The sequence below is a fragment of the Neomonachus schauinslandi genome, chromosome X (assembly GCF_002201575.2).
Source record: "Neomonachus schauinslandi chromosome X, ASM220157v2, whole genome shotgun sequence".
NCBI lineage: Eukaryota > Metazoa > Chordata > Mammalia > Carnivora > Phocidae > Neomonachus > Neomonachus schauinslandi.
Window position 1 is genome coordinate 50,552,276 of NC_058419.1, and position 25,117 is coordinate 50,577,392.

A 25,117-nucleotide genomic window follows, 5' to 3' on the forward strand; every position below is an offset into this window, starting at 1 on the left:
ACTCTTCTTTAACAATTTTAAGGTTAATGTTTTAGGTACATTTTGGCATGAAATAAATACTGTATTAGGAATCACAAGATAAATGGATATTCTGCTCCAGAGTGATGAATGGTGAGGGATAAGGTGATTTCTCTCCAAGTATCCACATGGTAGGTACTACCTAAGTTTGTCAGGGTAACTTAACTTTCCCTGATGTATTTGCACCTTAAAGAGAGCTTGTTGACACAAATGAATGGATTTCTAATGGTAGAGTTATAGCAAAGGAAATTTTTTGGCCAGGGGCAGATTTTTGGCAGTTTGCCTATGGTAAGATGGCTTGATAGTAAATGGCTGTTAAAAAATAATGTTTATGCATATTCATTTTTTTCTAGTTACCTACATGCTAGAAGATTGGGAGAAGAAAATCACACATCGTAAAAATAAACACCCAACAAACCTGAATGTTAGCGCTTACTAGAAAACCATTGTTGATGCCTCTAGTAAAATAGCTCACATTCAATATTTTAAATAATTAATATTTCAAATTGAAATACTATGTGTATCTTATCAAAATCAATAATTTACTAAGGGCATGGAATACTTGTGAAGGGAAAATTATGCAAAAACAAACTTGGAAGAAGAATATCAATTAAGTCAATTGAAAATCACCCACCAAAGGAAATCTAATCTACTTTCTGAAAAGGCAAAAGAAAGATGTTTTTGGAAGTAGGACTATCAATAATATCTGTGATTTATTTAGAAGCTCCCATATGTCAGGCCTGTTTTAAGGGATTTAAGTTAATCCCCACACCAACCTATTTTCCAGGTAAAGAAATTGAGGCATATTTAGGAGAAGTAATTCATTCAAGGTCACATAGTTGGGAGGTGAGAGAACCAGCATTAGAACCCGGAGAGTATGAAAAAAAAAAAAAAGGAAAAGAACCTGGAGAGTATGTTTCTGGAGAAGGTATCAGCAAACTCTAGCCCTAGAGGTCAGATCCAGTCTACCACCTGTTTTTGAACAGCCCACATGCTAACAGTGGTTTTCACATTTTAAATGGTTTTTTAAAAACCAAAAAAAAAAAAAAAGAATAATATTTGTGCTACATGAAAATTTCACAAAATTCAAATTTTAGTCTATAACTTTTATTGGATGATAACCATGATCATTCATTATGTATTGTCTATGGCTACTTTCAGGCTACAACAGCAGAGTTGAGTAGTTATGACAGAGACATTTTGGCCTGTGAGGCCCAAAATACTTACTATCTGGTCCTTTACAAAAAAGTTTCTTGACCCTTGCTCTAGACTACGCATAGTCAATGTCAACATTATGCTGGTATAGGCACCTGTGGCGCTCACAATTAGCCTCTGAGATACTGAAGGACCTTGGCAACCTCCATATGAGTAAAAAAAAAAAGCTCATCATGGATGGAAGGTAGGAAGGAACATAAGCAGTCAATGTCAGCCTTCTTGAAATTGAGATACCTTCATTTAGAGGGCCAAAGCCAAGAATGAGACAGGATAATGAAACAACAATTATATATACACACTTCTCTGTGGATTTGCATTTAAGAGTCCTTAAAGTATAGTTTCAAAAGAAAAGTTACAAAAAGAGAAGAGTTTTTTCCAAAGGTCAGTGGGAGACTTGCTTTCCAAGTGCTGATTTCCTGTATGACAATTAACCTGTGACTGACATGGAGCAATTTATAGCCTCCTTACAGACGACTTCGCTCCTTATCTATGGATTTCAACTGGACTGTCATATCAGAATACACTCCTATACAATAAGCCTAACCATCTTCATAAGAAATACAAACACATGACTAAGGTGGAGAGGAGATGGAGAGAAATAGTTTTAGCTTCCAGAGCACCATCATGAGGCCAAATGTATACTTGTATCGTCCTTAGTGCCTAGCACAGAAACAAGGTAAGTGTGGGATGAAAGTGACTTTTCAAGATTGGCCCTCATGAGAGTGCAGTCAGGCAGTTTTAACGGATGTCATACACCATGGCAATAATGGCAGCCCACCACTGAGTATAAAAATGTTGTATGGGCTGTTATATGCAACTGGTGAAACACTAAATTCTACCTCTGAAACTAATAAAAAAATGTTATAAATGAGGGAGCAGGTACTCTTAATTACTGATGCTGGGAGTATAGGAAACAAGTGGACAATCAATTGCTACCCCAACTTTCAAATCTGGTGTTCTTCCTGTGCTTACTAGATTCTATACTCTATACTCTCATGGAGCAATTAGATCCACGAGTGGGGTGGAGCAAGGAGGGAGGAAAAGGAAAGAGAGAATTTCTGTTATTTAACTGGCTACTGTTATAATCCTCTTGATGAACATGTTAGATGGCTTATAAGAAACAAAGGTGGGGGTTTGGTGTAAGGATGTACACAGAAATAAAGAGGAATAGAAAAACAGCCCTCAGCAGCTACATGGTCAGGCCCCATGAAGAACTGAAACACCATTCAAGATACAATCATGACTAATCCTCCGGCTACAACAATAGCCCTAGTCATCTGTTAATATTACTTTATTACCTTGATGCCCACTCACACTTCCCCATGTGCATCCACTCTTATTTGTTTTCATTTTCTCTTCTGCCATTTGTAAACTAATTCTCTTTCTTTGTGTCTTTGAGTCCAAATTCCCCAAGAAAAAGAATCAAATTGATTCAACCAGTACAGAATAGACTTCTGGGAGGAGTATTTATGACAGGCCATCTCTTATTAAACAGACCAGCCTACGGATTGTTGTCCTTGAGTCAAAAATCAATTTCTGGACCAATCTGAAAGTAGGGGAGGATCATATGGCACAAAACATAGTTAGCAATGCTTAAGAGGCTGCCTATTGCCACTTGCCTCAAAAAAGGAGCTGAAGGTTTGTATTTCTGATATGCATTATCATAACTCAATAGTGTAATTTACACTGATGTTTCAAAATGGGAGAGAGAAGGATTTACCTTTAAGCCTTGATCTAAATCCCTCAATAAGTTCTAAAGAGGAGTTCAATAATCTGCTCCAGGAGAAAGAGCCAGTCTGACTCAGCATGGCTGGCTACTTTCTCAATCAACTAGAATGGTTTGTCCACCCAGCAATCTCATTGCTGTCTCCCAATGGAATTGAAACAAATTGCTGAAAGATGATTATTTAGAAAGCATACCAAAGTGTCACTGGACAGTTTGTGGCCTTTCTGTCTTGGACAGTGGGAAATGATCAGTTTCAGGGCTTTTAGTTCCTTTCTATGATGGAGATGTCTTAATTCAAATCCCTACTATTAACTCTTATTTCCATTATAGGCCCAAATCATCAGCTACTTCCAAATAATGTTATTTACAAAATTTCCCATCACCTCAGACAACATGTCCAAGACTGATGTAATCATCTGCAGATTTCCCCACCCAACCATACTCCTAGTGACTTCTCATCCCAATTTTCTCATTTCTGATTATTCCCCAGGCTTGGAACCTTCATCTCCAAATTCAAACAGTGACTAAGCTGTACTACTCCTTCACAGGCTATAACTCATGGAATCAGAGTTTCTTCTCCAAGTCTAACATTCATCCCTTAACCTGGACTACTAATACATGAATCAACTTGGTGAATTCTCTGTTTCTAGTCTCTCCTATTACTAAGCTCTAACTCTAATCACACGATCCCCTTTTCCAAGATTCAACGCTCATCAGATCCAATAACTCCAATGGTCTTATTAATTATTTCCAGATTTTTTCTTTGGCTCCTCCAACCATACCACCCAGGCTACTTCTCTTTATCATTCTGTATATATCCTGAATGTTCACATCTGTATGTCTTCCCTCATGTACCTAATTTAAGAAATAAAAGATTAAAGCAAATTCTAAAGAAAAAAGCAATAACAAAAAAAGATAGAGACAAAAGATTTATATTTTCAAGTTTAAATGGATAGAGCTTTTAGATAGATTATTATATGAATATACTTAAGCTCACCAGATCTATTCAAGGGATCAAGTTCCTACAGTGAGTGCTATAGAAACAAATGACCTAAATTCAGGTAATTTAGACAATTTTTACAAATACATAACAATATCCTGCTCTATTAACTAAAATTTAGATAGACCTTAATTATATGCTTTACTAAATAAAAGGAAGTTGGTCTCCAATAGAAAAAAAATTTAATTTCAAAATAAATAAATAACTCTCTAAGGCAGATATTCATAGTAAATTTAACATACTGCTACTACCATTTAATTGAATTCAACCTTTAAATTAAAAAAGAAGACATATTAAAAGTAATATGGTAATTGCATATTAAGTGGTATTGCCTTTTGGTGTTTCAAACAATCAAGGCAATAGCGATTAACCTCTTCATTACTTTATAATGTTCATCTGGGAAAAAACAGCTCTTCCAAGTTCAAATTTGGAACCCACAGAGCTCCTAAAAACAGAGGGCAATAAAGCATAGGGCACTTCATTAGAGGAAGCCTATAATTACAGATTACTGAGTAAATAATATAGATGCCATTGAATTACATGGGAGTCAATCAGAAGAAAATGCTGTAGAATTACAAAATTAGGCACCGATATCCCAGAGATATAATTATGTCAATTTCTGAACATTATGTGGTTCTTTTAAAATAAAGTCATTATGGATGATAACTATGCTTAAATAACCTGCTAAAAGCTGGTAAAACCAGATAAAATACTGGCATTTAAAGAATGTCATTCCTTGGAGCTTAATTTCATAAGTGCTTTATTTTAACTTGATGTGTCTACTTGACCTCTGGATTTCTTTGAGTTTTCTTTTTAAATTCAAAAACTCCCATGGTTTATATCATATACTATTTTATGAAATAACTATGTCACTAGCTAGCTATTGATGTATAATTCCTGTTGGGTAAATAATTGTTATATTTTTATTGAAATGGATAGAGTTGTTGTCAGAGACAGACTTGCAAATAGACAATTTCTTGCTTGGGTTTAGGTAGAAAAGATTTACATTTTCATATTTGTTTCAACCATGTCTCTTTTTGGGACAGGAGGCTCCAAAGTGGAAAGCAGGTAGGACTCAAGAACAATTAATCAGCACTACTTCAATCATACCCTCAGCACACTCCTTATTTAATTTTTACTATCTCTTTCAAGCTTTCAACACATAACTAACTATTGGGCACTTATTCAGCAGATAGCACTGTGCAAAACAAACTATAAGGTATCCTCTTGAGATGTACTGCCACAAATAGGTAAATTGTGTATTTCTTCTTCTATGTAGTCTGATTTAAAAATTAAGATAACTTTTTGCTAATAAGGAATCTTCCAGTCAAACTGAATAAAATGAAATACTCTCTAAAAATCTCTACTTAACTTGATACATAGTACATCTGAAGATCAGAAAGGAAAATACTGTAGCTTTTTGGCTCTTAGAACAATAATTTAGTATAACAGCCTACTTTTTCCATTATGTTTTGAGAATGGCTCAAATGTTTCCAGAAGCCAAGTTTCTACGATTTAGAAAATCAAACTATTTTTGTATAGTCCATATACTGATGAATTACCTCAGATAAAGATGTTTTAAAGGGAACAACTGCTGATTTTATTAAATAAAGGATATTAAAGACTGTGTATTTTGCTTGACCACTGAACAGAAATAACTTTTGTTTTTAAAGATTTTATTTATTTATTTGACAGAGAGAGACACAGCGAACGAGGGAACACAAGCAGGGGGAGTGGGAGAGGGAGAAGCAGGCTACCTGCCAAGCAGTGAGCCAGATTCAAGGCTCGATCCCAGAACCCTGGGATCATGACCTGAGCTGAAGGCAGACGCTTAATGACTGAGCCACCCAGGCGCCCCCAGAAATAACTTTCAATATTCTTAATTATTTTCCCTCTTTTAGATAAGTATAAAAATATTCAAAAACAATTATCTGTTACTCTTCAAAAATGTGGTTAAAAAGTGGTATCTGCCAAAACAGAGGAGAGTGAGGAAGTTACTAAATACTCATTGGCAAACATTTAGGATCAGGCAATATTTTGTTCTTTTTATGATTTGTTCATGAGTAAAATCTGTACACTATCAGATTTCACTCAATTGTTTATTTCCTATTTATAGCCTAGATCAACAGGGGAAAATTGCAATCCACAAAGAAATGATAAGGACAATTTTTCACTTAGCACTTCTGTGACAGCCAGTGATTTTTAGTATAAGGGGATTTATCCCCATCCTTTAGAAGGAATACACTATTGATGCTTTTACAATGTATGGAATCCTGGGTCTTCAACAGGACTATGATTTCTATTTCAGGAAAAGGAAGAGAAAAAAATTATGATTTCTTTAAAGCAATTACATATCTTGTGAGGCTTTAAAAATGTCATTATATTTGTTTTAGTAACTAAGTACTCACATTAGCATTGTCTTCAACAAAGAAGGCAAAGTATTACTGAGAGAATTCTATTCATTGCTGAAATTTATATCTAGTCTAGAGGAAGCTATGTTAAGGGGTATCCTAAACTGGGGAGTAAAGGGAGGAAGAGGTCATTTCAACCTCAAAGTCAAACCTGGAGGAGTCAACATGTGCTGGATGGATTGTTCAGCCTCACTTAAGAGGTGATTTGGAACCAGGTAGCTCAAGAAACCTTGTTAACATCCAGCTCTACTCAAGATATAAAATGTCTCTTAATCTCATTAGAATGATCAGGGCATATTTACTTGGAACAATAACAATGAATATGATAGATTAACCAACCACACTACATTTTCTCTGAAGAAATACTATGCAAACATAAGGAATGCATCCATAGGAGACCAGGCTACTGATTAGGTGACTTCATTAAGGTCTGTTTCCCAATGTGGCCTTGCATGAACAGGGAATGATGCATGAACCCTCCCTTTTAGTGCCAAAAATTTGCTAGAAAATTCTCTTAAATGTCAAACTTAGCCAGTAAAGGATCAACTAAGACAGAGTATGAGTTTCATATACAATTAAAAGTGCTTAAGTAATAGCACAATATTATCTTTCTGTTTTGAGAATGATATAATTTTTATTAGATTGAACCATGTGAGGTTGCCATTTTTATAGGCAAAAAAAAAAATGGCCAAATAGCAACAATTTCATATGGTTCAAACTAATATTTAGGCATATAATGAAGCCATTTGAACTGTTAACAATTCTCTAAGAAACTATTTCAAAATAGAAAAGGGATAGACAAAAGTGAAAGATTAAACAATGCAAAAGTCTATAACAATGAAAATATGCATTTAAAAATATTTTCTAAAATGCATAACTTCAAAGACACAGTCTTTCTAATAGTTCCTACATTCCGTAACTCCATCCTCCATGTTTTAACTTTGTATGAGTCATCAATACAAGATTGAGACAAGCCAGTGCTCTGCACACAGTCAGCCCATCTTTTTGGCTATTATCTTCATGATAGAGATGTTGCCTATTTTTCACTGACGTCAATAATTTCTGCTTCCTTCCCTAAAACTTAGGAATGGTTGTGTAAGATCTCCTAGAACTCTTTCCCTTGCCCCCACTTCAGCACAGGGATACAAGGCAGCTTATCCTGTCATTTTAATGAAACATCCTTGAGATACGATTTCACTGGGGAGAGATTTAGAAATCAAAGCTTAAGTAGGGCTTGTGAAAGTAAGTTATGCAGTACTGAGCAAAACACAATCTCTAAAACTCATTTTTTTCCCTCAGCAAGCATTAATGAATGTCAAGCCTTTATAGATTAGTTAATATACTTAGAGATAGAGAATACATGTTTGTTTTTCCAAAACCTTGATACAGCCAGTACCTCACTGAGAACTGAATAAATAAATCCACTCATTATAGTATTTTTCAGAAGAAAATTTAGCAATATTTGCAAAAAAAGGTCAAATTTATTTTTTTCGATAGTGAGCACATGAAATACCAACAATTGCTTCAATATTGCCTAGAATATCAATATATGTGCCACATTTACACTCTCATTAACTATAATTTTATTTTTGTGCACTATTATTTATCAGATAGGGAAATAAATCAACCATCTTAGTTCAATCAAACATCTAAATACATTTTTCATGTTCTTTGTTATTTTAGTGAGTTTCTTGAAAGAGAATGCCAGCATGACTTTTATTAATGTCAGAGAATGCATTTTGATAAAAGAAGGACCTTTCACATTCAAAATTCAATTTTTTCTCCTAACATGTCCAATATGACACAAACATATGGTAAATAAAATTATTTCAACAAATATGAGAGCCAACGGACCAGTGAGGAAAACCCTGAGCACGCTGTTAATATATTGAATACTAAAGAGCGTCTGAGGGGTGCCTGGGTTGCTCAGTTGGTTGAGTGTCTAACTCTTGGTTTTGGCTCAGGTCACGATCTCTGGGTCATGAGATTGAGCCCCATGTCAGGCTCCGTGCTCAGCGCAGAGTCTGCTTGAGATTATCCCTTGCCCTCTGCCCCTCCCCCCACTTATGCTCTCTCTAAAATGAATAAATAAATCTTAGAAAAATGAAGAGCATCTGAAATATATAAATCGTTGAACTTTTTAAAAGATTTTATTTATTTTTGTGAGAGAGAGAGCACAAGCGGGGGTGGGGAACAGAGGGAGAAGCAGACTCCCCGCTGAGCAAGGAGCCCCACGCAGAACTTGATCCCAGGACCCTGGGATCATGACCTGAGCTAAAGGCAGACGCTTAACTGACTGAGCCACCAAGGTGCCCAAATTATTCAACTTTTAAGAATAACTGAATAATTTCATAGTTTTTCATTAAAAAAGAGAAACATATGCAATAATAATGGTTAGCCATTATTAATGGCTATTAATGTCAGCCATCAGAATGGGCTGACAATTGGACAAATGTGATTAACATGGTGGAATATACTGGTTAGAAAGTCTGCTTTCTATTTTCCCAATAAGAATATAATTAAGGTTGGGTTTAGAAATAAAATATTTTGTCTGAAGTAAAGGAATAAGACATGTCAAGTAATTTCAATAAAAATAAAAGAATCATAACGGCATTCAAGAACAATGGAACTTGTAAGGAATGTAAGTGCAGTTGGTTATTTCCCTGGACATCATTTACTATATAAGGATTATTGGTGCTATTACACTTTCCTTCTCCTGGGACATTTAGAAATATGCTGTCTAACCATTTGTCTTACAGAGTTATATACAGGCATACCTTGAGGCAGGGAAATGGCCCAGATAATCTAGAGAGCATCCTAATGTTTTATGGAAACCAAATCACAGAAAACAAATTCAAAGGACTGATACTACTCTAAGTGAACTTAGCATCAAGTGCAAACAGACCCAGGAATAATGTTGCAGAATGAAGTACTATAAGCCTTATTACATTGCTTACAGAGACCTGGTATAAACTATCTGTAGACATGTTACTTTAAACCACTGGGGATTAAAAAAGAGAAACAGGAATCTCTTTGGCAAAACATCTGAGAAATTTAAAGTTGTTTGCTCAGAGTATGTAAAGTATTCATCAGAGAAAAATGTTCAAACCAACTTTAAGAGAGATGAGAACTGTTTCTTAATATATAAGAAGAGGGCCAAAGAAGATTGTTTCTTGACAGAAGTTCTCATGGGAAAAGCTCCCTTTTTTATTTGCTACAGAGATCATGCTTGAATTGATGAGAAAAGATAGATATTTTGAAATAAATAAAAGAGGTCACTTGCAGGAAGATATATTTTTTAGATACAGATTCTTGCTAAAAGATTCTCACTTTTACTCAAGTTAAGATGTTCATTTGTTCCATGAACAAAGGGGTGCAGATTTTACTTCTTTCATTACCTGTATCGTTTAGGCAAAACATAGGGACATGTTTATTTGCTATCTGAAGCACATATGAGAACATCCATCAAGCATAAACAAAAGGCATTGAAGTACAACAAATAAGGATAATTTAAGAACAAGTATGCTAATACTTAACTAATAACTAATATAAGGTATTCTTGCTCTTCAACAGATTTGTTCTTAAGCAGTTATATAATCCATTATCTATCCCCGTCCCCACAACCAAGGAATTCTATTTTAATATAACAGGGACATTACTACTTAAGAAATTCTTTGGCAGTTCATTTTACAAACCACACATACACATACAAAACACAAATGATCATTCTTTAGTAAATCAGTTGCTTGAGTTCATTTTGGTATGTCGTAGCTTGAAAAACATGATGATATCCATCCATCAAAACCAAAACCACGGGTGCCTGGGTGGCTCAGTTGGTTAAGCGACTGCCTTCGGCTCAGGTCATGATCCTGGAGTCCCGGGATCGAGTCCCGCATCGGGCTCCCTGCTCGGCGGGGAGTCTGCTTCTCCCTCTGACCCTCCCCCCTCTCATGTGCTTGCTCTCTTTCATTCTCTCTCTCTCAAATAAATAAATAAAATCTTTTAAAAAAAAAAAAAACCAAAACCATATTAGACAACACAAAGACTCCACTGAGTTCCCTGTAAACTTCCAATGCCAAGGATATCTTCCCACCTTGTCACTGAAAACTACTTGATTCTGACTGATCCTGTCACTAACAGTAGTTTCAGAAATTATAGGAATGCAAAGCTTAAAAGATAAGCCTCTCATTTTTTCATGTATAATAATTTGTCATGACTAAATTTAAATAATTAAAAACAACTTTAAGCACTAGCAATATGGAGTAGTATAGTAGAAAGAGCAGGAGGCTGAGGCAGGCTCTACTCCAGGGTCTCTATTTACACTAAACCGGCTTTATGACCTTGAGCAAGTGCTGTTCATGTCTCAGGTGTCACACCTGTAAAATAAGATGAGTCTAGTCTTTGGACTCTGGGGTTCTTAAATGTTAGTGTGTATTGGAATCATCTGCACAGTTTTTCATAACACGGACTGCTGTCCCCATGCAATTTCTTATTCAGTAGGTCTGGGGTGAGGCCAGAAAATCTGCATTTCTAACAAATCCCGGATTATGCTAAAGCTGCTGGTCCAGAGATTACACTTTGAGAACCACTTCCCTCGGAGAATGCCAAGAATATGAAGTGCAAGAATCTGAACCTGCCTGTGGTATGGTTCCTGAGGTACCTGCCAAAGTGTCACAAGGTATCAAAAAAGAGCTGCAGTGTTCTTTCAAATGAAGAAACTCAAGCTGTATAATAGCAGTACCTGCCAATTAGCAATAGGAATGGGGTTGGGGGGCAGAAGGGGTGGGAACTATACTTAAAAGGTATCTTTGCTAATGAGTTTGTCTAGTAAAACCATATCCATATTTACTTGTTAGCATATTGAAGTAAAGCTTTATTGATCTCACATATTTCCACACCTATCAAAGCACACGAAACACCTATGAATATATGTCTACAAAGCTAAGAATTAAGGTCAAGTTTTATACACTGTTTCTTATCACGCCTCCTAGATAAACATTACTTTAATATCAGTAAAAATAAAAACATGCTGATCCAAGCATCTATATTCCTGAGATGTTCCTAGAAAATTAGTAGTTATTAGCTATTGCTGAATGGCACATTCTGGTGTGACAAAAATACATATTGTAGGAGAAGTCTATTATAAAACATGGAATTTTACATTTCCGAGAAGGTTTTGAATCAACCAAATGTTTTTTAGAAATGGAGTGAAAGCAAAAAGAGGCCTTCCTATTGTGCCTCATATAATTGTGAAAACACAATGTAGAGGAAAATATAAGAAAACATAAAGACGCTACTTATTTCCTTTCAAAAGAAACTGAATTGCCGAGGTAGTTCTCACCACCTCATTTATATATCAGATTGCTTGCAAATCATGATGTCACCCACCAGGAAGCAATGTATCAGGAAGAGTGAGACAAGGCAACAATCCCGAAGAAGGGGAGAGGTGCAGCAGAATGATAAAAAGTCATCATTAACTTAAAAAATCCAAACAACTTTGTAGATAAATATATAAGAAACTAGTTTCAGAAACTGCCTATGGGCGAGAGAGAGTGAGAGAGAGCGAGAGAGAGAGATGCTTATAACAAAGGACTTATATTTTGTGGACTGAAACTTGGTATTTCTTGAATACCAGAGATTTAGAGGTGCTGACTTCTACATAAAGGTTTTCCTGCCCTACCATATTTGTGAGACAAGCTCCTTATCCCCTCTAAAACAAGCAAACAAAACAAAACCCTGACATATGGCCCCATTTTCCATTTAAATAATACACTGTTTTTCTTTAAGACATACTGCTGTCTGAGTAAATGTGATGATAACTCAAGAATACAAATTTGTGGTTTTACTTTGGTATGTAAGCTCCAGTTAGTCCCTAGTTACTTTGTCTTTCAAGGACCACATTCTTCAGAAGAAGTGTTAACTACTGAAGTCCAGGGCAAATGATATCTTCTCCCAAGGTTACAATTATTTGTGGTTGCAAAAGGAAGAACCCAGAGATTTCCTTCTAAAGATGTTTACTTTGTTCCTCTGCAGTCTTAAAATGAGAGAGGGGATGAGGGAGGATAGGCTAGGATCTGCACTGCCAACCCTTCACCACCATCCCCTTATCTACCTGTGAGGAGAGAGGTACTTTTGGGGGGTTTCATTTCCTTGTCAAGGTTAGTCAAGTGAAAATGGATAGTTTTCAACTTGCTTGAGCCACAGGACCTTACACTAGATTACTTAAAAAAAAAAAGGCTGCATGTACTGTGGGGGATGGAACATGGTTACACTTAAAGCTTAATGTAGCCATCGTCCAACTCTATAGCTTGATCTCCATTTCCTCTCAAAATATGATCAGATAGCCCTTAGAAAAAAACTGCATTGACTATCTGAGTGGAGAAAAAGAGATGCAAAGAACAGTATAACAAGAGCTAACAACATAATGGATTCCAGTTATGCCAGATAGAGCTCTAACTCAGACCCAGGTGCTTCAAACAAGTAAAGCATTTTTTAAAACACCGGGGGTGGGGGGAGAACACTGGGGAGGACACAGGGGAAGCAGTTTCATATACCATACTGAAGTTCAGTAGAGCAAGGTCAGTTAAGCACTCTGTCCTGAGACACATATCTTTCATTTTCAATTGTTTTCAAATAAAAAGAGAGAAATCCCCTTTTCAAGTTGGATTGTTTAAATGCACCTACAGCTACTCCTGTCTAGCAAAGGCTAGGCAAGCTTTCTCTACTAATGCTTTTCAAAAAAAAGGTTCAATTGGCAAAAGAAAGCAAGTGCAAAGGGTTTCTGACAAAAGAAGACTACAGGGAACACATTTTCCTTTCATAGAAATACTGCTCCAGAAAATCAGAGGAGGTAGCAACTCAAATCAGGAATGTGTAGATATTAGTGAGATAAACAGGGAATTTTTAAAAGTTCTTCTACTTCAAACACTCAACTGCATAAAATTATTAGCTTAAAAACTGGGATGAGGGTTATGTTATAAAAATGACAGACTAAACACCCAACTAAAGCACTGTATTATGACTTTGTTATTACAGCATAGCCTAACCCAGCAGACTCTGAGAATACGATTCTTCTACGACAGAACCATACAGGTGTGAGAAGAACCCCTGGGACCCTGTCCCTCCATCAGCAGGGCTGTGCCTCCAGCTCCCTAGGCCTATATGCATCCGTCCTGTTTAGCGATACTCCAAGTAATTCCTAGGCAGCCCTTTCCAGGGCTTGGCAAATAGAAAAGGCTAAATCAAATTCAAGAGTTCTGAAATATCTCCTCTGATAAAGAGAGGTATTTTTTTTTACATAATGTACATTTAAAATAGATTCCAATGCTGATTCAAACAAAAGTATTATGTTATCCATAGCGAACTGCACATTTGAAAGGATAATCATCTTTTGCCTCCCAAATGAATCATACCAGCATCTTCTGAGCTACTATGAAATAGCTGATTTAGATGACAATCAGGTATTCTAAGTTTAGGTTATGACATTTTTCTAATATCATTATGTAACAAAGGCATAACTGCTTTCTTGAACTAAGATGTGTTTTTTTTTTCCCTATTTTTTCCACGAATTAGTCAAGATATCATATACTTATTGTTCATGTGTGGAGGGAGTGATTGTGGACAGAGTACTGATCAGACATAAAGAAGAAACAATAAGAAGTTTTCATATATAAAATATGTGGAAAAAAATGAAATATGTTATATGCTACACATGATCCTGCATGCATGGATACATACACACACACATACACAAATAAGCAGCAAGACACATTATTTCTTACAGGAGAGACACACACACAGAGAGGGGAAAAAGGCTGACAGTTAGTAACCCCATAAGTGGGTTAATGGTGCTGAATTACCAGACAACAATACTATGAATAGGGTGTGTCACTCCTGCTCAGCACTCTGTGGGCACTCAATAAATACTTGTAGCATTAAATTAAAAACCACTGAAAGGTTTTCATCCATAATAATCCGTTTGTACATGTAGTGTGACAATAGATTCTGTCCTGAGTTTGAAGCAGCCCAGGGCCTCAGGGATTCAATGTGGGTGGAACAGATATAATTAAGAAAAAATCGTTAGAGACTCAGGTGGGTTCAGTGCAGTTTGTTGGTTCTATGAATCTGTTAGGTGCAATTACTTACATGAATCTAAATTCATTTGACTGAGAACAGAGCCAAATTAATTGCAATGTTGGTATATAACAGCTCTTATTTATTCCACACTTTATTAAGAAATAGAATATTAAAATATGGAACCAAAGTGTGTTTCTAATAAATGATTAGGCTACCTACACTGTGTTTTGGTCATTTCTTATGTAGTCAATTTGATTGTTTTCACCCATTTTCAAGCATGGCAACAAGCACATACTGTAAAGAAAGCCAAATTTGTAACTGCCAACATTGCTCATCTTCCACATAAGAACTGATGACATCTGGTTAAATGTTCAACATACTGAATACAGCTCTTACGGTTTTTGCAAATCTGAGTTTCTACATTTAGAATGTAAGAACTTTTAATGAGATCTAAAGTATATTACCTATCTTTTTTCACATATTTATTTTTATCTCCTATTTAAAAGAATATTTTTAGTAGATGTAGAAATTTGTTTTACTGATAAGGCACCAGGAATGAGAGTTTAACACTTATTTCCAGTGGACTGATGTCAGAAATGTAATTATTTTAGTATGAGGTCAGAAAAAAAAATTACTAGTGATAAGTGGCTAAAATAGGCTATAGGAAAAAATAACTAGAACCTGGATTAATCTAAAGTATATTTTGGACTTAGACAAAGCCCACTCTCTGACACCTGTGTGCATACTCACTGATGCTCTGAATAATGGCCCAGAGACAATAACAAAGTCCTAAAGGTCTATCAGGAACCTATATACTGTATGCAGGTTATATGTACGAAATTATATATAAGCACTATATTCTACAATTTTCGCATGTGTAAAATGTAAAGCCAAAAATAGTGGGGGAAGTGAGGTGGTTGAGTGGATGAGAGGAGAGTTGTGGATTAACAGAGTTTAGAAAGATTACAAATGATAAAAACTGATGTACAAGTGGCTTTCTATATTATTACAAAAACAGATCAATCAAAACACCTCTTTCCCTAGGCATTCTAGACAACCAACATTTTATTGTAGTGATTATTGCCATTAATCGTTTTCTTTAATATGTTCACTAAAATATTATTATGAATGGGATACCAACACTTAATATTTATGAAGTGCTAACCACGTGCCAGGCAAGTGCTAAGAGATTTATGTGTATTCTCTCATTTAGTTCTTATAAAAGTTCTAGAAGATAGATGCTATTCTTTTTCCCGTTTTATTGACAAGGAAGCTGAGGACCAGAGAGGTTAGGTGAATTGCCAAAGTTACATTGTTTCGGGGGCAGGATAAGAATCTGAAACTCAGGTTTGTCTGGCTCCAAAGGAAAAAAGGCTGGACTCATTTCATTTGCAGGCTAACCCAATGAAAGATCTGTCTCAGATAACATGTCATCGTGGGTCAGCAGACTCACAGCAGGGTGCAATTTCTCACTGGATAGCTGCAACTGTAGGAGCTCCTCTTGCACCTCGATGACTTAACCCAGTACCTAAACTTACAAATTCAAGAAGCATTTATCGAATGAATGGCAGCAGTAGGGCATAATGTTGCCTAAATCAGACCTAAAGATGTTTCATTAAAATAACCAAGTTCCAGATTTATAATAAATAACTACGTTTGCTAAAAGCTCCAAAGACCTGGGCAATCTTTACTAAATAAAACAAACCTAGAGGACAAAAGGAACAAGTTCTGATTTTGAATAAACATGGATTTCTTGAAATGTTTGCTAAAATAGAGAGTGAGACAATTTAAATAAACAGAATGTCAGCCAGATACCTTTTTTTCCTCCAAGGATAAGGCTTTATTAGGTCAATGATTCTTTTCTAAGTCCACCAAGTATATCTACTTCTTTAGCTTTGCATTATCATTTATGAGCTGTTCATTAGCATTTGTAGAATATGCCAGAATGATGGTATCTATATTTTCTCAGTAATTTATATTATTGGGAGTACTTTAATATTATTGGGGTCAGCCCTGTTATTTATGGGTATCTTAATCTATAATTTTGGTTACTGTAATTTAATGTCTGGGGTATGACATTAGGAAACACTGCTTTTACCTATTCAGATCAAAATAATGTAATGTGCAATGAATTCATTTACTTATAAGATGGAATTATTTTAAAACTTGGAACTTAGCCACCGCTAATAACAGAATTTAAATGTTTAGGTTTACTCGCTAAATTTTGCTAACTTACTCTCAGAAGAATGATTTTTCATCACATCTGACTAAGGTAGCTCATTCTTTATCATGGTACTAGAAGTAAATAGGCAATTCTAATTTCTATATAATCTTATATAAGGAAGAGCAAAACAGTTCCTGATTAAATAATATTTGCATAAGAAACACACTTGGCATTTCCAATTTCAAAACACCCTTTTAAAATGCATTTCCTTTTACCACTTCCTCTAAGTTCTTGCAATTAATTTGCTGACTTCCACAAACATGAAAAGGAGATTTATTCACAAATATTACAAATATTTGGTAGGCTTTCTTGCTCTATCTACAGAATTATTTAATTATCATCTATACTAATATAATCAAAGGTTGTAGATAATAGATTATACCAAGAACTTTGCATGATTTACATCTATTACACGTTCTAGAGTACATTTATTGATTTAGCATATTTTTTTGCTGTATTTAAATTAGTTTTCTAAATTTTACATTTAAATAAATGGTGTATTACTGTGCATGCTCTATAATTATTTGGGAAATGGTGCAATAAATGTTGGTTGGATGAATAAAATAACCTAGTTTGTCAAAAAAATCAATACATAATTATATATTGGTAAAACTGCTGATCTTAAAAAAATAAAAAAACTCAATCCATTGTAACTCCCACTGCCTTTTTTCCCCCATATCTTTTATGGAAATTTTCCTTCCTGTTAACACCTTCTTCAACTGCCACAGGTTTAAACTCCTTCTTTGAAGACAGAAACAGATATGAGGTAACTCTTTTTTATTTTTTCACCTTTCACGCTTCTTTTCCAGTTGCATCCACCTTGTATTCACCTCTCCTTTCTTGTGCTTCTGGCTCACTACACTGCAGCAATCCCTGAACAAATTCTTATAATCACCTTGGCTCTCCTACCCCAACCCATTACACCACAACTTCCCTGCCTGACTTGGGAAGCTCTTCACGGTCTTTCCAACAGTCTTCCTACCTTTCTAACAGTTCAAACCCTTCTCTGCCAATGACAATAACAAGGGCAATGGCAATGTCAGAAAATATTTACTGAACATTGGACTATTTCTTAGAGACCAAAGACATCAACATATAATTGATAGACTAGAGTAGAAGTAACACTGGTCTCTGTGGATTCCTTCATTTAGCCTTCATAATAACAAGGAAGACACTATTATTCCATTGTATAGATGAGGAAATTAAGGCACAGAGAGATGAAATACTTTGTCAGAGATTATATGGCTAGTCAGTTGTGGATCTGGGACTTGAACATAGGACATATCCTCTTAAGCATTTTGATGTACTTTCCTGTGGGCCACTGAACATACCATACATGAAGCCTGCTGCCTCATTTGCTGACATGCACTATTGCTGATGTTATTCCCATTTATCTGAATAGTTTTGCCTCTGCTTAGCCAGGTATTACTCATCCTTCAGCATCTAGTTCAACTGATACATTGAGACTATACTTAGCCTTTTCTGCAAACCTTCTGTCATTTTACTAGACTCCACTGAATTCCCCTTTTAGATATTTCCAGATAATCTCTATTATATATTAGTAAATTATTTGCTGGTTGGTTCAGCTTTATTTTATCTGAAGGGCAGTAGAATATGTCACTCCAAAATATGACACTTTGGCATAAGGATTATTTTGAGCTGAAGGCAACTGAGAAAAAGCAGAAACAAGAAAAGCTCTCTGTCTTCCCCCTACTTGCCTAAAAGCAGGACGTAAATTTGTAAAATGTCCATCTTTCCCTTTTTACCAGGAAGAACATAAGTTAATCACCAGAGACAACTCTAAACAGACCCTCATCAGTCCAGAAATAGCACCAGAAGAACCTATATAACAAAATTTATTAACTAGCCCTTATCTTCCATTAGTTCCCCATATATTTACCTTCTTACAATTTGCTGCCCTAGAAACTCAAAGTCCTTTTCCTTTGTCTTACCTAAACATTTATAAAAATTTATTAATCTTTTGTTAAGATACTATATAAGCCCAAGTTTTAACCATTCCTTTGAGTTCCACATCACTGAGTGCTCCCACATGTATGCCACATTAATAAAGTATCCCACTTTAATAAATCTATTTTTCTTTTGTTAATCTATTTTTAGTCAGTCTAATTTACAGGGCCCCAGCCAAATAACCTCAGATGGGGAGTGGGAAAACAGATTTTCCTCTGTTACACATTTCTCTGACAAAATTGTAAAATTCTCCAACAAAATTCTTAAGAATAGGGACTATATCTTGAATTTTTTTCAGATTCTGCAATGAACTCAAAACAACTCTTAGCAGCAGCAACAACAAGTATATTCTAGGCCCTGTGTTATATACTGTACTTAATTATCTCATTTAATTTTAATGATGGGAGGTAAATGTCATTATCTTACATTTACAGATGAGGTAATTGAGGCATGAAGAGATGAAGGAAAATAACAAGGTCATAAATCTAGAAGATGGCAGAGCTAGAACTGATCTTCTAGCTTTTTTAAATGCACAGAGTTAAATAACTTTTTAGTTTTTCATTTTAATGTTTGCAAAATGACTCTAACAAATAATCATGCCTTTTTTTCTCCTTTACAATTAAAAAAAATACTCTTATCACGGCCCTTGCTTTCTGATCTCTAATTCTCTCAAAATGGAGGCTTAAAACATGGGATTTTTTTTTTATGGATTTAACATGAAAGATATAATTCTCTGGCTGCTTGGTTTCCATGATATGTCCTCTTAATTCTGAGTTCAGCTGATCACATCTAGATAACATAAATAATCTGTTGTGTTTGCTTTATCCTCTTATTCTTCTGAATTAAATTCTAAAATATTTCTTTTTGATGAATATATATAATTTTGCATGTCAGATAAATATAACTTACTGTTATTACTTATTAGCTATATGGGATCACGGGATATTTTCTAAAAGGGAGAGGCTTGCAATTTTGCTAAGTTGGTATGAAATAGAAACTACAGAAGGAGTATGTGTTTTTAAAGTTGTTGGTAATTTTCAAGTGGCTTTCTTTACCCAAGGGACTTTACTTCACTACTATTGTTATAGGTAGGACCCTCTGGTTCTAATGGTATGTATCTCTAATCACATGTGCACGAAATACCTCTATGCTCTATATAATACATATCTTAAAATGGCAATCAAATGTTCGACATCATCTCTCAGGGGAAAGGAAGAATACAATTCTCTTACTGGAAAGTGGGTGATACAATTCTAATTAGACACATTTGAAGTTCTCTAAATCACTTTCTGACTGCACCTCATTCACATGTCACCTGTCGATTCATATTTTATGTAGCCTGACCACACTTCCCCCAAGGCCCTCAAAGTGTCTGCAATTGATTTCCACCTAGTTAACAATAGCATTTTTTATAAGATACTGTCTGAGGAACTCACTGAGTTCCATCTTGACCCCTAACTACCCGACTCCATTCTTCTTTCTTCTCATCTTCTTAAGGCTACACGATTCCAATGGAAGAATCTCTTTTTGAAACATATTTATAAGTACTAACACACATATACTTTTAAGTGTAAAATAATATTACAATAATAATAATAATAGTAACAAGGTATTTGCAACATATGGGCCACAAATCAAGAACCTAATGGTAAAGTTTACTCTTTGATCTCTAAGTAGAGATACCGTTAACAATACACAAAAGATAAATCCTATGTTAAAGTGTGTCTTTCATATTCAGATCACTCAGCTAAGCATTTGCATAAAAGCTTATTTGGATCTTCATACTATCGCTTTAATAATATTTGAAGGGGTAATTGATCAAATCTTGGAAAATGAAAATATATACTAGAGACATAATCAAAATAGGTTCTTTCTTTCTTTTTTCTTTCTATTACAGGTATATTTTTAGGGAAATAGTGAAAGGTCGAATAAATACTTGGGGAGAGGGAAGGGTGCAATGCAATATGGAGGCAAGATTATGTTCTTGCCATAAAACTCAATAGACTCTTAATTGCTTGCTCTTTTCATTATTTACTCCAGAGATTTTCAAAGTGTGGTCTTGGGACTTGTGGGAATCTCTGAGATCACTTCAGATATGCAAGGTAAAAACTATCTTCATAAGAATAGTGATACTTTTTTGCCTTTTTCTCTCTCATTCTTTCATGAGTTTACAGTGTTTTCCAGAAGCCACATGACAAATGATACTGTATTAGATTGAATGTAAAAACAGTATGAGAATCAAGCTTTTATCAAGCCAGACTTTGAAGAAATTAACAACACTATAGCTTTCTCTTCTTACTAATATTTTTTGGGGGGCAGGAGGTTAGAATGTAAAGCTACTTTTCATAAAAAGATGTTTTTAGCATGTAATAGGTTTACTTTGTTATTTTAATAGAACTAGTAAATAAAAAGTTTTCAAATGATTTATCTTATATAATTTTATTTATTATGTCTGTTTTAATTCCAGCATGATAAATATCAATATATGTTACCCAAATAAGCAAAAGGTATGTGGGGTCCACAGTAATTTTTAAAAGTGTAAATGGGTTTTGAGACCAAATACTTTCAGAACCTCTGATTTATACTTTACCCTGGTGATCTCATTCAAACTCATATGTTATAGGTTGAATTGTCTAATTAGAGTGAGGTCATACTGGAGTGGGTTGGACCCCTAATCCAATATGACTGGTGTGCTAATAAAAAGAATACCATGTGAAGAGACAGACATGCACACAGGGATAATGGCACGTGAAGATTGAAGTTATGCTGCTATAAACCAAGGAACTACCAGAAGGTAGGAGAGAGGCTGGAACAAATCCTTCCCTAGCATCTTCAGAAAGAGCATGGCCCTTCCTACACCTTGATTTCAGACTCCTCTTCTCTAGAACTATGAAACAATAAATTTCTATTATTCTAAGCTACCTAGTTTGTGGTACTTTGTTACAGAAGCCCTAGCAAACTAATATACCCTAACTTTAATCATCAAAAACCAATGATTTTCAAGTCTGTCTGTCTAGTCCAAACCTCGTTCCTGAGTTTCATATGCAAATGATATACAATGGCTACTTAGACATTTCCCATCTTTCCAAAAGGTCTGAAAATGAAACATGTTCAAAACGACACTAATCATTGTAACCTTCCTGATGGAATCTGCTCTATTCCTGAATTTTTTTCTTTATGAAGGGTATCACCTTCTTTAATGCCTCCTTTCCTCAATTCCCACATCTATTCAATCATCAGGGTCAGTCAGTTCTACCATTTAATACCCCTCTGGTAATGGTTGATTTTATGTGTCAACTTGGCTGGGCCATAGTGCCTAGATAATTATTCAAACATTATTCTGGATGTTTCTGTGAGGGTGTTTTTTGGATGAGATTAACATTTAAATCAGTGATTAATATAACATAATAAAATAAAACTAAAAAAAGAGAAATAAAAACTAGAATTAAAAAAACAAATCTGGATTATGAGTAAAGCAGATTGCTCTCCATGATGTGGGTGGGCCTCATCTAATCAGGTGAAGGCACGAATAGATAAAAAGGTTGACATCCCCTGAGTGAGAAGAAATTCTGCAAGCCAACTATCTTCAGACTGGCTCTTCCCTGGGTCCATCCTGACACCCTACTCTGCAGGTTTTGGATTTGCCGGCTTCCATAATCACGAGTCAATTCCTTTAAATAAATCTGTTTCTATATATCCACATCCTATAGAACTCATATATACCTCTTATTGGTAACTTCTCTAACCTCACTACCACTGCATTAATTCAAGCCACCATCATCTCTTGTCAGGACTATGATAATAACTTTATAACTTCTGTTGTCACAGGCTCTTCACTTTACGATCCATTCTCTATGCTTCTGTCAAAATGATCTTTCTAAGAAATCTATGTGAGCACATCACTTTCCCATTTATAAATACTCATGGGCTTCCCATAGCTTTCAGGGTAAAGCCCTTAGCACAGCCAGGAGAATGCACAATCTGTCCCTTACTTCTCCCATACTCTTATCTCACTAATGGTCCATGCACAAAAGGGAGTAATCTAGTACTGTTCTACTGACTCCATCACCTTTTAAGTAAGAACTTCCTACAAATACCCATTGCCATGCATACTCCAGTGCTTTTTGTAATTGAATATCTTCAGTCAGGACCAATTCTTTTGATCCTAATTATGAAGTCTGTTTGCTAAATTATGTTGATGCTACTCTTTTTAGTCTTGGTTGTTAACTTATTTTCTTCTTTTAGAATGATGTTATATTTATTTCCTGGGTAGAAAAGATAAACTACAGTGGATTCCTAAAAATTTTTATATATTTTAAAGGTATAAAGAATAAACTTAATGGTATTAGATATCATTTCATAAAGTTAGCCATTATGACACATTACTACAGAATAATTGATAATGGTTAATAATTATAATTAAAAGTTATAATCAAAATAATTAATAATTAAATCAGGCCACAGACTGCCTAGATTCTACCTCTTACTGTCTTTACGAACTTGAGTAAGTTACTTAACTTCTCCATGCCTCAGTTTCCTCATCTTAAAATGAGATAGTAGCCCTTTCCTAATAGGGTTTTATGAAGATTAAATGTGTTTATATATGTCAAACTCCTACAACAGTTCCTGGTACACCGTAAGTGCTACACATTAGTAACTGCTGTTAGTTATTATTATTTGACAACAGCATTTATAAGTGCAAAGATTCTCTAGCCAGACTACTTTGATTCTAATCTTGATGTTGTACTTTGTATTTGTGTGATCTTCGGCAAGTTCTTTAATTTCTATGAACCTCAGTTTCCTCACCTGTATGAGGTAATAACAGTATCTACTTCTTATGTTAGGAGGATTAATTGACTTAAAACATGTCAAAGTCTTAGAACAGTGCTTGGCACATGGTCAACATTACACAGTGCTTACAATTTTTACTGTCATTATATTAAGAAATAGGTGACCCATATTAATCATGTTCTCTTGTAACTTGTATTTCTTGTAGCTACAGATTTTGTTTCATTTTTAAATTCTCTACCCCTCAGTGGCAAAGGCTATGCTTTTTCTTAATTTTTCTTAAATTTTCAGAGTGCAGCTACCTGGTGCCAATCACTTTATTTAATCTTCTCTTCTTTAAAAAGAAAACAAAATAAAACCAAAACCCTCACCTTTAATATACAATCACTCTTGTTAACCAAGAAAACAACTTACTTTATACTATGTGGACATACAGCATCTTTGTTCTTAGGCTCACAGTTGAATAAGATGTCTCTATTTTTTTTCATCTTATAATAGTGCTGTCAATATCTATTATGACTTGAAATGTTCAAGGCCCCAAGGAAAACTGTTATTACTGCATTGTCAACAGACATGTGTCAACAAAATGAAATTAGAGCCAGAGGGCTCATCTCCCCTTACCAGTTTTTCTCTTTTCATCTCACCCTCTTCTTTCCTCACCACTGCATCATCCAGAATATAGTATGATATAATTTGATAAAATAAATGAAGGGAAAGAGACTGTTTCAACAATATATTAGCTTGCATTGGTTCTCAAAAATCCTGAGTGCTCAGTGTAGGGTGATAAGAAATAGAGATAATATTATGAGAGAATATGACACAAATAACTAATAATATTGTGAATTTTCTACCAAGAACACAATTATTTACATTATAATCCAAAATCAATTAAGTTAAATTATTTTGTACTTTATGTATCTTTAAGAAATTGAAAGTACTTTATACCTTTGTTTATATCAATGAGTTGTTTCTTTTTCTTTTGGCGTTCTAACTTCTCTTGTTCAGCTTTCTCTTTTGCAAGCTTTGCCCTTCTAGTCTTCTCTTCCATTTCTTTTCTCTTGTTGTTTTCTTTCACTGCTTCCTGTATATATAAACAAAGTTAAACACAAATCCTTCCATTACTTATATGTTGTAGAAGCTGTACCATTTTAAAATTGTATATACATACACATGCATGTGGGTGCTGAGAATTGGGAACTATTATAGCAGCTTCAAGGTCCATGTATATACTTTTGAGAGAAACAAGTCTAAGACAGACCTTCTTGAAAAGTAATTGGAAATAACTCAGACTTTATTTTTTTTAAGTTTTTATTTAAAGTCCAATTAGTTAACATACACTGTATATTATTTTCAGGCATACAATATAATGATTCAACACTTGCATACAACACCCCATGCTCATCTCAGCAAGTGCACTCCTTAATCCCCATCACCTATTTAACCCACCCCCCCCACCTTCCTTCCAGCAACCCTCAGATTGTTCTCCATAGTTAAGAGTCTATATCCTGGTTTGCCTCACTCCTTTTATCCCCCTTTCTTCATTTGTTTCATTTCTTAAATTCCACATATGAGTGAAATCATATGGTATTTGTCTTTCTCTGACTGACTTATTTCACTTTACATAATATTCTCTAGTTCTACCCATGTCATTGCAAATGGCAAGATTTCATTCTTTTTGATGGCTAATATTC

The 25,117-nt window shown here is 35.0% G+C and overlaps 1 protein-coding gene across 1 annotated transcript in view; it reads right to left on the bottom strand.

The window, feature by feature from the left end:
- DIAPH2 (diaphanous related formin 2) overlaps positions 1–25,117 on the bottom strand; it is a 979,600-nt gene that overhangs the window by 176,843 nt on the left and 777,640 nt on the right. Inside the window, exon 25 of the mRNA XM_044911596.1 lies at positions 24,372–24,507. Coding sequence (XP_044767531.1) covers positions 24,372–24,507 — 136 coding nt within the window. The remainder of the gene's footprint in view (positions 1–24,371; positions 24,508–25,117) is intronic.